The sequence below is a fragment of the Scomber japonicus genome, chromosome 11 (assembly GCF_027409825.1).
Source record: "Scomber japonicus isolate fScoJap1 chromosome 11, fScoJap1.pri, whole genome shotgun sequence".
In the NCBI taxonomy this organism is placed as follows: domain Eukaryota; kingdom Metazoa; phylum Chordata; class Actinopteri; order Scombriformes; family Scombridae; genus Scomber; species Scomber japonicus.
The window spans coordinates 20,853,711-20,868,823 of record NC_070588.1 but is presented as its reverse complement, the minus strand read 5'-3'; the positions used below and the strand labels follow the sequence as shown (position 1 = coordinate 20,868,823).

The 15,113-nt window shown below is 38.7% G+C and overlaps 2 protein-coding genes across 3 annotated transcripts; both read left to right on the top strand.

Annotated features, from left to right (window-relative positions):
• Positions 1-3,339: 3,339 nt before the first annotated feature.
• On the top strand, positions 3,340-9,237 carry dcun1d2a (DCN1, defective in cullin neddylation 1, domain containing 2a). Of its 2 annotated transcripts, XM_053328421.1 has the most exons (7): positions 3,340-3,372; positions 4,931-5,147; positions 5,279-5,447; positions 5,759-5,889; positions 6,607-6,689; positions 7,332-7,428; positions 7,544-9,237. In XM_053328421.1, exons 1-7 carry the CDS (start codon positions 3,370-3,372, stop codon positions 7,621-7,623), a joined length of 780 nt encoding a protein of 259 aa, XP_053184396.1. In that variant the 5' UTR covers positions 3,340-3,369; the 3' UTR covers positions 7,624-9,237. The 2 variants fall into 2 exon arrangements, with proteins under 2 accessions (XP_053184396.1, XP_053184395.1); XM_053328420.1 differs by lacking the exon at positions 3,340-3,372 and having other exon boundaries at positions 4,802-5,147.
• A 2,134-nt stretch (positions 9,238-11,371) lies between these two features.
• LOC128367780 (growth hormone-regulated TBC protein 1-A-like) lies at positions 11,372-14,708 on the top strand. Its single transcript, XM_053328428.1, has 7 exons — positions 11,372-11,477; positions 12,197-12,355; positions 12,442-12,566; positions 12,996-13,092; positions 13,693-13,865; positions 13,962-14,147; positions 14,607-14,708. The coding sequence occupies exons 1-7, from the start codon at positions 11,384-11,386 to the stop codon at positions 14,706-14,708; spliced, it is 936 nt and encodes a 311-aa protein (XP_053184403.1). The 5' UTR covers positions 11,372-11,383.
• The last annotated feature ends 405 nt before the right edge of the window (positions 14,709-15,113 follow it).

Genomic DNA, 15,113 nt, shown 5'->3' with positions numbered 1-15,113 from the left:
GTGGTCAGGGATGTATGTCAACACTATCTGACTGCTCTGAAGTACCACTTTGTCAGTTGTGGAGTGTGAGTGTAACATAACAAAACTGCCAAAACCAGCTATGCCTGATAATCAGGAGCATCGTAGTACCAAAAGGGCGCCATGATTATACACTATTGTTCTGGAAATGTATGGGTGTAATGGCCTTAGGAGTTTACCTTCTCTAATTACACCTTTTTTTTTGGCTTTGAAGTGTAATTGTAGCTCTCCTTAAACCATCGAGCCGGACGATAACATTTAGAGAAAATATAATTAGTTGAATGAACAAATAACGAAATAAGAAAAAAGAAAAGGAAAAGGCGTACACTGCTACACTTGTTGCAGATAGTCAAACATTTCTTAGGGGCATTGGGGTTGTGCTGGAGAAAATCAGGACTCATGACCTATATTTTTCAAAAATGTGCTGCACATGTGGATGTGTAATTTTCAATCACATGCAGTTGGTTCAGATGTATTTGACACACTGTAAAGTTGGGACAAACATTCAACCCCCTCCGTTATCATAATTAACTGAATACCCTGTTTAAGTAGTTTTTAAAAAATCTTAATCAATGTAATAATTCATTATAGTTACCAACACACTTAGGTCAGAACAGCCGTAAGCAAACTAGCACACAATAAATGGGTTTTATAGTGTTTTGGTAACATTTTGGTCAGTGTAGTTTTCTCTGCCATGACTCATGAGCAGACATTGGTCTTACCATGGGGCCCTCAGTGTAATTAAGACCCTCTTAAAGCAGTCTGCCTTATGTCATCAAGGAGATCCTAATTAGTGATTTATTAAATGCAGGTGCACTTGTTGTATGTGATTAATGAGACTGACTCTGTCTCCACTTAAATTTGCAATATTTTGAAATGAAAATGGAAAACCTTTCTGAACTCTAACAGCAGGGTATTTAAAATGAATTTACGCACACACTCGGTTTGCCAATTTATTGGATACATTTAGCTAAAACCAGTGGGGTCTAACACAAGTCTCCTGCAATAAATTGTATTATAATTCTGTTTTCATGTAATGATGTGAAATAAATGAATGAATGAATGTTTTTAGAGAGGTGTAGATTCAACTTTATGATTATTTTGGAGGCTGTAGTCTGTGGCGCTGATGACTTGTATTGTACTATTGCGGGGGTGGGGGCTGTTTCTAGTATTAAGTACCTTCATTGATATAAACACAGAGATGACTCTCAGTTTAACCTGATGCAATCCAACTACACAGCAAATCTCTACATTGAAAGCAGGAATGTGTTTCACAGCTGACGTGAATGACAGTTTCTACTCCACAGGATTATAAAGATCACGTACCTGCTGCATCCTGCGAGTGTGAGTGAGTCAGCCTAAAGTGCATCTATTCAACTCAGGCTGCCATTCAGGCCTTTTTCTCTGTAAAACAAAAAAAAAGGAAGGCTGACACACACAGATACTCTATCAGCGACAGTGCTGCGTGTGCTATTCACACTTGTTGAAGGGCGGATTCATTTTTACACAAGATAAAACTCAGCTGAGCCTCCTGACAGCTCAACTAACTCTGATATTTAATTTTTCACTGTTACATAATGTAGAGACTCAGACTCTTAATTGTTGACCAAATGTCACACAAAAGTACAAACAGAATGTGATGAAAGACACATTGATTTTATACATTTTAAGGCTAAAAGCTGCCTAGTACAACATAAAATACATAATAATACACAAGTACATTACATTATCACATAGCATATATTTATGAATATAATTATATGTATATAAAGAAAATCATTGTGGTACCCAAATCGTTAAAAACTAAGAATAAAAACGTGCAATATAAAACAACATGATGCAACATTGTTCAGCAGTTGAATGTAAAGACCACTGGAGAAAAGATCAAATAAAAAGGAGTCAGACTTAAAAGGAGCTCAGTAAAGTTTCTGTTGGGTTTCCAGTCTCAATGGAGATGTAAGTAGTTTGCCCATGTAAGCAGAAGTTTTTGGTATTTGAGATTTTGGTAAAGAACTTTGTGCTTGTGTCTTTATACAGACTGCAGTGTAGCAGGACGTATCGCTCCTGTAGGCGATAAAACTGAAAGAGTCCTTTTTTGTGTGTGTTGACCAGCCTCAGTGACCAGGTTGTGATTGCTCAGTTTATGCTGCTCAAACTAATTTCAGTCAGGAGGTCAGATGTCTTCTACTTAGTGAAATTACTTCAGGGACAGATTTATATATTTCTATCCAGTTTTGGGTTGTACAGTATAGTACGAAAGTAATTTTTGATGACAGAGACAGTTCCTCTTTTTTTTGTCTTGTGTGAAAAAGAAAGCAGAGTATGTTTTTGACTAGACTTTGTTCCTCATGGCTGTTTGGTGTAGTTATTGACTGCCACTGTTTTTATATCTCCGTGCTTGTCTGACTGGTGTGTGTAGGAGGATGGGAGTGGTTTCTCTGCAAGAGGAGAATTGCCCACATAGTTCACAGGCGCAAGAAACTGCAGAGTGATAAACTGGTGTGCCCACAGTCAGTGTGTAAGGTTAGTCTGTGCATTTTCTATGCTGGAATATTTCACATCAATTCAATCATACAAGCACCAAACTGAAATAATGATAGCAATAATAATAATGACGATGACTGACAATCAAGATTAGGTACTGAAAGGACAAGTTCACAATTTTTAATGTCTGTCTTAAAATAATCATCATGAGCACAAAATTAACTTTGAAACAGATTTTTCAGCTATAAAGACTGTAAATGTGGCAGATCCTCTTGAAGACTTATATAAGCTTCACATCAACTTTAAACACATTTTTACATAAAAAGACTGTGGACACACTGTTGATTTTATCCTCCATCCCTTACATTGGAAGTGCATTTGAATGGGATCTTGTATTAGCCAAATATGAATAGGTATGTAATGGAGACTTTCATATTGTTATTATTATCATAATCATAATAATTACAATTTAATTTGTATTATTATATGTTGTTGTTGTTGTTTGGATAATGTGTGACGTGTACTGCAGTGATTAATAATAACAGTTTTATGGTGAGTGTGTGTGTGTGTGTGTGTGTGTGTGTGTGTTGTTGATCAGACTGTGTGTTTAGAGGGGAGGGCTGTACCTCTGTTTATTAACATTGCTGTTTTTCTGTGGTGTACATGTCATAACATAGTAGTATATAGCTTTGACGCTATGTATTTCCCTCACTTACACACCATGACCAATTTTGGGAAATAAAAGTTTTTTTAAAAAAAGAAAAAAGTACAGACTGCAAACCTTTATCTTTCTGGCCGACTACTTCCGCGCAGGCGCACAATGAGCGATAGTCGGGCTACCAAACTGGTCAAACAGCGGGTGTGAAAATGGTAGGTAACCAAAATAAACACAAACCCAGGCACTGGTTTTTGTGCCGTGGCGGCTTACATGTATGCCTGTTGTCGCATTATTAAAAGTTAGAGCTGTGTCGCGTTATGTCAGGCTTACAGTGATCAGTTACTGCTGTTCGCCGCTGTTTCAGGGAAGGTCAGTTGATATTTTGAGAGCAGCTAGCTAGCTGGTTACATGTCCCTTTTTGGCAGTGTGGTAACTTCGGCTGTGAGTAGGTCAGCCGATGAGCCTCAAAGACAGAGTGAAATCCTGACACACCTATAACCACACTGACAGCCTGTTCCCGTGATATTATCCCCTTCGTTGATGTCAGTGAGACATCCTGGCTAATTTAGCTATCGTTAGCCAGCAGAAGTTACTAGCGTTAGCTGGTGGTATGTAGACAATGCTAACCTATCGTTACCCATCTGGACGCTCAATAATCCGCTCTGTGTGGACTGCAGCCGGTACACACATTTGACTTCTTGTGGTTGTAATCACACCGGTTTGTGAAGTCTTTAGCAGGTTGGTGAACTCACAAAGTTAATATTGTCCTGTTTCAGGAAATGCTGCTCAGTGAAGTGCAAGTGTTCAGATAGCTGGTGTGAGGAGATGAGCCATGGTGGTTTCTCTACAGGGGCAGTCAGAGCTGGGGGGTTCCGTTATATTAACTTAACAGATTCATCTGCTGGTTATTTACTTGATTCATCTTAGATCTACTTACACCTGTAATAGTTTTCCAGAATCAAAGGCAACATCTTCTAATTGATTGTCTGTCCAATCAGCAGTCAAAAACTATATTAAGTTAAGTTTTAAGACAGTCAGTTTATTATCAAACTTTTCTGACGAATGGCCAACTGGGTTATCAAGTAATCGTCTCAGCTCTAAAATCAATGTTAGGAAACTAGATATTACAATAAGGGCAGTTTACTGACACAATAATATACATGTTTTGTTCTAGCTGCTTAACTGGTTAAAAAAAAGTTTATGTTAACAAGTTTTATGAAAGTATACATTTCCATTCTCCAAAGTATAAAACATTATCACTACAAAGGTATTCATTATCGTGTCATTAGATTTTTTTTTGATATTGCCAGCTATGCCTGACAGGGTGCTTGTGTTACAGTCCAGACTTGCTGCACCTCTAGGTCCTGGTGCTGGCATCCCATTTCCCTACTCATGTTACATCTATGACTGTAGTTATCTGAGGGGCCCTCTGGGGTACAGCATGTGCTTTGAGAATCCACAACATCCCCCCTTCAGGAAAGCCCGCGTTGCCTTTGGACAGGACATAATCACCACGCCAGCTTCTTGGCTCATTACCTATCGCCGTGTGATTGTCGGTGTGATAGACTAACCTTTTGAAAGATGTGTCTGAGTGTCTCTGGGTGTCTCCCAGTCATTCTTGTCCTCTTCACCGTTGCCTGAATGCCTGTAGATGTGTGTATCTCGCTGTGTGTGCTTCTCTGTGTCTCGCTTTGTGTTTGCCTGTTGTTGTCTGTACTCTCTGGTTTAATCGCACCCGTGTCTGACCACCCTTGTCCTGTACTCGTGCAGCATAAGCTGAAGTCTTCGCAGAGGGACAAGGTACGGCAGTTCATGTCCTTCACACAGGCTGGGGAGAAGACAGCTGTGTACTGCCTCACACAGAATGACTGGAAACTAGAAGTGGCCACCGATAACTACTTTCAGAACCCAGATCTCTACTGTAAGGAATCCATGAAAACTTCAGTTGACCGGAAAAAGCTTGAGCAGCTCTACAATCGCTACAAAGGTCAGTGTTTTACACTTTAACTTAAATATGTACTGGGGTAGATTTGTTTTTCAAAAAGGACGGTTTTCCTAAAAAGTTGTAAACTTCTTGTTTGCAAAAAGTGTGAATATTAGTTTTTTTCTTTCTGATAGATCCCCAGGATGAAAATAAGATTGGTATCGATGGGATCCAGCAGTTTTGTGACGACCTCTCGCTGGATCCGGCCAGCATCACTGTGCTGGTCGTTGCATGGAAGTTTCGTGCTGCCACTCAGTGTGAGTTCACCAAGAAGGAGTTTCTGGATGGAATGACAGAGCTGGGGTGAGTGTCGACACCACCAGCGCTTGACGTTCTCTGAAGTGGGATATAAACAGTGGGGCCTGAAGTATCTTCGCATGGTGGTTCTCTTAGTGCAGCCCCAGGGAGGGAAGGTTGTCTATATATAGACCCTCTCCACCACAGCTTGAGTATTCTGTGTCTTCATGGAATGGCTCAATGGAAGAGCCGCAGTGGGTTTTGAGGGTTTAGTTATCGTCAGCATCAACGCTGTCATGTGATAACTGGCTGGGGTGTCTGTGTGTGATCATGTAGAGTTTGTTTGTTTACACTTTGCTGAAATTGTCTGTTTGTAGGTGCGACAGCCCAGAGAAACTGAAGGCCCTTTTGCCAAGATTAGAGCAGGAGCTCAAAGATAGCGGGAAGTTCAAGGATTTCTACCAGTTCACCTTTAACTTTGCCAAAAATCCTGGACAGAAGGGTTTAGGTAAGACAGTCAGAAGAACTTAAAGAATGATTTCATTAAACTGCAAACAGTTGAACATAAAGCACTTTTCCTACATGGAATATGCAACATCTCTGGCTTCATCAAGTTGGTAAAGGGATGGCTTTATGTCATTCAGACATTGATCACTTTTACATTGATATTCTTTCCATTTTTCCACTGAGACATGATATATTTATACAAAGAGAAAATACTTGTACGATATTCGGCACCTGGTGCACTAGAGAGAGCTGAGAGAGAGAGCATGCATAGTTAGAAGGCATCACTGATAGATTTACAATTTCTGCTGTCGAAGCCTCAATCTGCCTGTTTTATAAGTCCAACATGCACAATCATTGGATTACCTTCCACTCTCTTATTGATCATATATGAGATAATCAGTCTCTTCAACACCTTTAAAATTGGCTCTCACTGTTTTTTTTGTTTATTAAACACATTTCTAAATTACAGTGATGTTAGAAGGTTAAAATGATGTGTGTATTCCTCTCAGTGTGTTTGCTTCACCTTATGCTGCAGCAGCCGTCATGTTAATCTGACAGCATTCAATTCAGAATGCTGCTGTGCTGTTGAGTAAGGTTTCCATTGTGACCAGGGTGCTTACTCTGACCTGAGACCAGCATGTTAAACTGCAGTCAGATTAAAGTGAAGGGGCACATGTCTGAAAGGAGCTTATGTGTTGTGTTTTTTTCATTTTTGCAGACTTGGAAATGGCCGTAGCCTACTGGAACCTGGTTCTGTCAGGACGATTTAAGTTCCTTGATCTTTGGAATAGATTCCTTTTGGTGAGTTAAAAAAATTGATATAATGGATGCACTGATCAAATATGTCAGATTGGTATTGCAACAACATGATGTGACTGATCCACATTAAGCACAAAGTTTTTTTTTGTCAATGTCAGCATGAAACTTCTGTGTTTTTACTATTAGTTACACTCACTGAGTCACTGGAGTCATGGGCAAAACCTCACTGTAACTTGCATAAGAATTACACCACTGAGTTCCACAGTTAGCTGTACAGATTTTGAATTTAAGGAAAAAAAGAAGCTACTAATATCAGATTGGAACTCCATATTACCAGATATCATGAGCTTAGGTGTCAGAACCTAAAACAGGAGGGAAACATTGGATGGTTGCATCCCTCATTGACATCCATGTGGTCCAGAGATTGGGAATGTGTGCCATTGATGAGTAAAGGTGTGTTGGCTTTCATTACACCTCTCTGGGGGGCAGTGAGTGAAACCAGGTGGGGTTTGATTGAAATGAAAACTCTTGGACCTCCAGATGCTGGCATCATCAATGATTTACTGTTGGCAAAAACTGCCCACACATCTTGGTTATGGATATGAGTAAATTTGAAACCAAGATGTGTGATATCATGTGTATATATGCGGAACTTTTATGCTCACCAGCACTCATCTATTTCAGGAACACCATAAACGATCCATCCCAAAAGACACGTGGAACCTATTGTTGGACTTTGGTAACATGATTGCAGACGACATGTCAAACTATGATGAGGAAGGTGAGTTGTAAAATTCCTTCAGATTTAGCAATGATGCATTTGCTTTCAAGTTAATGCAGTGAGTTTTTCATTTAATCACTGTGACACTAATGATATCTTGGTGTTTATTTCTCAGGAGCATGGCCAGTCCTTATAGACGATTTTGTGGAATTCGCTCGACCAATTGTAACAGGATCAAAACGTAAAACTCTCTAAATCAAATCCCAACTCTGGAAAACCAGAACATTGTTTCTTTTACAGTGACTTCATAGTTTTTTTTAAGACTTGTACAAAAAAAAAGAAAATCGTAGACTTCAGAGAGAAAACAGAAGCACTCGAAACTGTCAGGAAACCGCCTTTCAGGGAGCTAAGTTCAAACTATGAGAAGGAGAACTGGCCACATTTCTGTCCTCGTGAGACTGAGGCATTATATGGACATTGCCAGATCCACCTCTGTCTCCCCTGTTGGATTCTCAGCATCCTGGATGCCCCTCTGCTCTGCTCCAGGAGGAGCGTTACCTATGGGGATGGACACAGCACTGAGAGGAGGTTCAACTGGCTGTGTGTACTCTAAAGAGACTGGAGAGGGAAAGCTGTGTGTTTTTAAGATTCTTCCTAGTTGGCTTTGTTTTGTTATTTGAAGCTCTGAGTGACTGTGCAAAGTTCCCATGTCTTACTCTAACTTTGGGACAGAGTGCTCACTACACCAGCACCAACAGAACTGTTGCAGTTTTACTGTACATACTGTATCTATTGGGACAGTTTACAAAGAGAGCTATATGAAGAATAATATAAATATGTTCAATTTATAAATGCAAAAGATGATTCTTTTATGTACAGTCAATGCTAAGATCTCTAACGGGATGCCTCAATATCGTGGATGATATGCTGTTGGTATAATTGTTAGGTGGATCTGTCAAGTAATTGAGTTGTGAGCTTCTCATTGAAAGCATGTTAAACACATTTTACGTCACCTCGGGCTGGTTGCAGAAATACATTTTCACTAAAGTAAAGGCGATGTTTTAATTTAGTTTTTGGTACCTGTCAGGATAATCTCAGTCGACAGTTTGTCTTGAATCCTAAATGTCCCACAGGACCACAATTTGCTTTCAAAAGAGGATTTCCTTTTAACTGTCAGGGAAAGAGTTTAGTTTTTATCAGTCGATCCCTCTGAGACAGTAGTGAAGCTAAAGTGACTATTCAGCAGCATTTAAGCGACATTTAAATTTAAGAAATTAAAGGCCGTTAGGATTGCATGGCACATATCTATGTTATGGCAGCGCAAAGCCCCTTAGGTCAGAAGCCAGGACAATAAAGAGGGCAACGATAAGACGACAAAGTAAGCCTTAAGAATAAATACCTGTCTGTTCAATATTTATGTTTTCTGTTCAAGCCCATCTGTTCAGTGTTACTGAAGGTAGTGAAAATTAGAATATATTGTTGATACATCATGTAAGTAGCCTAAGTATATTGTTCATTTAAGAAAGATGAATAAAGCATGAGTTTTTCCATAATCATACATGTATTTAGCTCTTTTGTTATTGATAAGCTAGATAAAGGGCATTTTTTTAAAATATCAAATGCATATAGTGCAGCTGCTTAGAAAAGAGTGTCTTTCTTTTAGCAGAATTATAATTACAGCCAGAAAATGTAATGTGACTGTGAAACAAAGCTTTAATGTTACTTTATTTTTGATCTGGTCCTCCACGTTGTTGGTTGTTAATAACAAATATGATTTCACAAGATTTTTTTTATAGGACTTGTGAATGGCTTTACTGTGTAACACTTGAGCAGTATTACATCAGGATGTCAGTAGCACTCAGACTAGTGGTACTGTCAAAGTTTTCATTGTGTGTGTGTGTTTGTTTTTTTTAACCCTTCTATCAGAAACTCAATGCCAAATGACTTTGTTATATCGGTGCAACTCAACTGTCTGTTGTTGTACCATCTTTTGTGAAAGACCCCTAATTTATTGCCAACAAAATTTAATTTTAGTCTCTAGTATCCTGTTGACAATGACAAGAAAAGGGGAGAAGAATGGGTTGTTAAAACCCTTCTCTACTTAAAAATGTGTTTTGCCTGTTGTAGCCTACCTTCAGTTGGATGTTTGACCTTCACTGTGCAGAGTATTTGCATTACAACTAGTCTGGAGCCAATCGAGGGCCAGTGTACCACTTGGACAAGTGTAATGTGGAAACTCAAAGCCACTGAGAAGGTACTACAGTAAAGGAGGAAATGACACATTTGCATATTCATAGGTTCTGGATTTTTAATCAGGTAGGAGGAGAAGATGCCATTTTAAAGATCCCATAACATAAAATACTGCTTGAACAATAATGCGTCTAATATGCTTTCTCCACCAAAAAAGTAGTTATAGTTTTTAGTTAAAATCCTTGAAAATCACATCTTCTCCTTCATCCAAATTACAGAATGTTTGAATATGCAAATTTCAGGTAAACTTTATTCAGAAATGTACCTGATGTTTTCTACTTTACTGTAAAGTCTATTCTCAGTGTTTGTGCACTGGAGGCTTCATGTTACACATCACACTTGTGTAAGTACAATATTGTACTACAATTGGTTCCAAACTTGTGAGATCACAAATCCTGCTTGTAGGCCCGCCCCCTTAAAATGTGATTTTACATTAGCTCACTTTAGCAGATAAATGTGAGAACAGCCTCTAGTGTCAAACTCTGCACATACATCATTATGCACAGTGAAGCTCAAACATCCAACTGAAGGAACAAGAAGAAGAAAACATAATTGAGTGGTGGGAGACTTTTGAACTTTGAATTGAATTTAACTTAACTGAATTGTTTTTTTTATGCCATAAAACATGTGGAGGGGATCTTTAACTCCAAAGAAGAGAAGCCAAGAACCGGGCTGTAGCTACACTGAGGTCATGTTTTCTGTGTTGCATTTTTTGCAGGGGGAGAATTTGGACTCATGACTTCAATATTTATAGACTGACTTAAAATGTACAAAATTACAGTTGCTAATACTATTATCACCATTACTACTACTACTACTGCTGCTGCTGCTACAGTCAGTTCCAGCACAATGTCTATCATCACATACTGTGCATATAAGCAAACACTCTCTCTTCCTCCAATTGTTTTTCATGCAAATAAAACTCATACCCGTGGATGCACCTGGGTGTTTCTTGACCTAGCCCCTCCCCGCAGTAAATGCTGTAAGGTGAGACATTCGAAACTCTGACGGCTTTGTTATTTACCTTGACGGCACCCAGCTCTTTTACGAGAAATAAAAATGAAATAACCTTAGCAGTGCAGGTTGTTTATAGACGTGGTGGACTACTGTACCTGGAGTACTTTGCACACAATGGCGAATGAAATAGAAGGAAATGCTTCTCAACCTCTTCCATGTAATAATGACAATGACAGGTAAGCCTCATATTCAGTGTTGTTTTCTTGGACTTCACCTTCAATCATTCTTTTATTGAGTGTGGATTTGATTTCACAGCATCAAGTTGTGTTTTTTTAGACGATAATGCTCACAGAAAGCTGTTACATGGTTAGATGTATTGTCATTTTCCTACCTGCTACCTGTTGGTTACATCAGCTCCTTTCCTCATCAAGTCTTTAATCTCTTATTTAAGGGGCTCAGTGAAATATTCCAGCAAAGTGTTATTTTATGGGGGAAAAGAAACACTTTTCATGAATATCTTAAGCTCTAGCTTTGCTCCTTGCTGGTAATCCCTCTTGAAAGTAATTTAAAATTTACAAGTCACGCAGCCAGGGCATTTGATCTCCCCGCTACAGAAACCTTACCCCAGTGGAGCCTCTTGTAGTGTCTGTCATCAGGGACTAAGGCAGAGAAAGAAGAATGGAAAAGTGAGCCTACTGTCAGTCCTTTCATCAGTGTTCAGTGTCATTGAGTTGAACGTTGGATTTTCCCCAGCAGGATTGACCCCTATGGCTTCACAAGACATCATGATTTTGAGTCCTACAAGGACATGATGAATGAGTACTTGGCTGTCCTCAACAGAAGATCCATGAGATGGTCCAAGCTCCTTCAAGGGAAACCCCATGTGGAGAAGAATGTGACAGGTACAAGAAACAACACACACACATGCTGTTTTGCATTCATAATTTTTATTTTTACACATATACAAATGATACAGATTATACACATAGATAATATGAAATGTGTTGGAGATGTGCAAAAAACCCTCAAGGGGGCTTGTTCAAGGCACTCTCCAGAAAACTAAGATTGTTAAAAGGAAGGTCAAAAGAGAGGTTAAGTTTTCACAAGAGATACAGATACATTTACATCTATATATATATGCTGTTCAGTTGCACAAAGAAAACTTCAACTAGGATATGTGGATTGTTTACAAAGATAATGCATAAGGATAATATAGCAATGATAAAAATAAACCTTTTACAGCTTTCTTAAAATTTGCAGGTGCTAAATAAAGAAATGCAAATGGCAATGCATTCTATATCATTGAACCTCTGTAGATCAGACCAAACTGTAACTGAGATGTTGGACAGTTAGGAGGCCTGAGTTTAAAGTTATTACGGGTGAAATAATTATGAAATTGGTGAGAGTAGGAATACAGTTCCTGATAAAATGGAGAAAGGGTCTTGTTATCTGTAATTGGTTGACTTGATACACGGTGAGGATGCCTGATCTTAAAAACAAAGGATAAGACGAATGAGTCTGATGTACACAGTAAATGATTCTTAATGCTTGTTTCTGAAGACGTTTCTTCAAGTGCTCTGCAGTTAAATTGATGTCATTTTATACAAATCTGTTTTGGAAGTGAAGAGGTATGTGCGTAAAGGTGTGCCCAATGAGCACCGAGCCAGAGTCTGGATGGCAGCAAGTGGTGCCCAGGAACAACTTGACAGGAACCCAGGACACTACCAGTCACTGCTGGCAATGGAGCATGACACTCAGCTGAGGGAAACCATCCAAACAGGTTTCCTTATCATCAAAACACACAACTTGTACTAACACATAGAGTAGATCCATATAGTTGTACAATTCATCTTATCCTTTTGACAGATATGCATAGGACCTTTCCTGACAACATCCTCTTCCAGAGCAAGGCAGAGCCGGGTCTACAGAGAGCTCTGTTTAATGTGCTGCTGGCCTACGGACACCATAATAAAGCAGTGGGATACTGTCAGGTGAAGAAGATGTCAAACTTTCCTCACACACAACAAAACATGTTTACCTAAAAAAAAAACAGAATCAGCTTATTATTCAAATACATCTGTGGGATTTTCCCCAAATCAAACTTTATTTTGCTTCCTTACTGTGTTTCTAATCAATGATAGCTGCTTATTAATGTACAGTAGTTGATGCAAGCTGAGAACTCACACTCACTAAATAATGGAGAGGAGATCATCAGAGTTATTAATTATAAAATGAACAGGTATGTAGGTAGCTGTATTCACTAGATATTCAAGTATGTATTTACCACAGTATATTCATGACAAGAGCAATATTTGGAAATGAGTTTAGGCAGCATGTGCTTTGGTCTGTAGTCAGTGACCCAGCAGTTAGACAAAGCAGTTTTATGATCATTTGTTTTTTTGTTTTTTTGTTTATTCCAGGGCATGAACTTTATTGCAGGCTACCTCATCATCATTACTAATGATGAAGAGAAATCCTTCTGGCTCATGGATGCACTGCTGGGAAGGATACTCCCAGGTAGACTATTTCATGCAATGTGCTTTATGTTAAGCGAAATTTAAATTTAAATTTAAATAAGTTGAAAGAAGTGTAGGGATCTTAAAACAGCTCTTAGCTTTGCTCCAGTTAAAGCAGCAGCAGTATCTTGCAACAAGTACAGACTTTCAGACTATCTGCAACAAAGATCTGTGCAATTTCTTGTTTATATTGGCAATAAAGACAAGATAATGCAACTATTTTCCTTTTATATAGCTAAAATGAGTCATATATACACCACATGCAAATTCTGTTTATCTCTTTACTTCCTGTGTGTTATCTTGACTCACTTGGAGCATCCTAATACTGATGTCATAGACAGATTTGTAACATAATGAACAAAGCTAAAATATTTGCTAAGTTGTGCATCAATAGCATAGCAGTCCATTGGTGCAGTTATATAAAAGACTGAGTAGTAGTTGACCAAGGTTGGAGTCTTGCAGCACTTTAGATGAAAAATTAATTTACACCAGAAAGTCTTTATTTTATTTTTTTGTATTTGAGACTTTGATCTGATCTGAGAAAAAAACAGTTTAGACTGACAAACATTAACTCATTTACTGTGAATGCACGTTAATGTAGACTACTACAGTCCAGCTATGTTGGGGCTGAAGACTGACCAGGAGGTTCTTGGGGATTTGGTGAAGACTAAATCCCCTGCGATAGGCCAGCTCATGGACCAGTATCCCGGCATATGGACCCTGTTGGTTTCGCGTTGGTTCATCTGCCTCTTCATTGACATACTACCAATTGAGGTGAAAACTTGCATTATGGAAAACTCAGGAATTCATGGAGATGTTGAAGTGCATTATTTTACAAACATCTGTCCTGTTTCCTGTACTTTCCTGTAGACAGTTCTGCGGGTCTGGGACTGTCTCTTCTATGAAGGCTCCAAGGTTCTTTTCCGTGTGGCGCTGACTCTCATCCTTCACCACCAGCCTGAGATCCTAAGAGCTCGATCTTTGCCTGATGTGTGTGAGTGCTTCAAACAGATCACCAGTGGAGCTTTCACTCTGGACTGCCACACCTTCATGCAGGTATGCAACATTATTATTGGTTTCTCCTAACACTACCAAGCATCCCATTTTTCAAGATGTCTACTTAAGAAAAGATTCACTACTTTGAAAACTGGAAGAAAATATCTCTTAATGGCAAACTAATGAGCGAGAGTGGTGAATCTTTGGTGCATCCTCGAAAATATCTTTGACTTAGCTCATGTGGGCGAGGTCACACAGAAAATATATATAGAAAAAATACCACTCAGAAAAGGTGGTGTCATGACTCATTTCCACCCTTTTTATGGATTATGTCACATATGTCACACATCTCTCTCAATTTCTTTCAAGATACATTGGTTTATTATGGTTTTCATTCTGATTATGAATGGATTAAAAGGCTCTATGTAAACACCACTTGTATTTGCAAACTTCTTCTTTTCTTTTTTTTAAATAATCATAATCAGTTAAATGATGTTTTCTTTAACTGTGTTTTTGCAGAGAATCTTTACAGAACCTGGCAGTCTGTCTATGGCAACTATCGATAAACTGAGAAACAAATTCAGACAAAAAATTCAGGAGGAGGAATCTAGACAGCCCTGAAGTTTTGGATCCACAGTTTCCCCACTGGACTGTAATGCCTTTCATTCATCGACACTGTACTAGTAACAACACTGACTTATTACTAAATGGACATTCTGGTGACTTTTTCTATACTTCTGTGTTGGGCTGGGCAGTACATGAACACTATATCAATAACACGATATGACACGCGTTATCTTTTCCTGGTTTTCAAGGCTGTATTACAGTAAAGTGATGTAGTTTTCTGAAGTTACAAGACTTTTCTAGCTGTTCTAATATTTGCATTTACCATCTTGGTCATTATATCCAAATTACTGATGATTAATTGTCAAAAATCTCATTGTGTAAATATTTTGTGAAAGCACCAATAGTCATCCTTAAAATGCTGTCGCAACATAAAGATTGAGGTTATTTGATTTTGTCCAT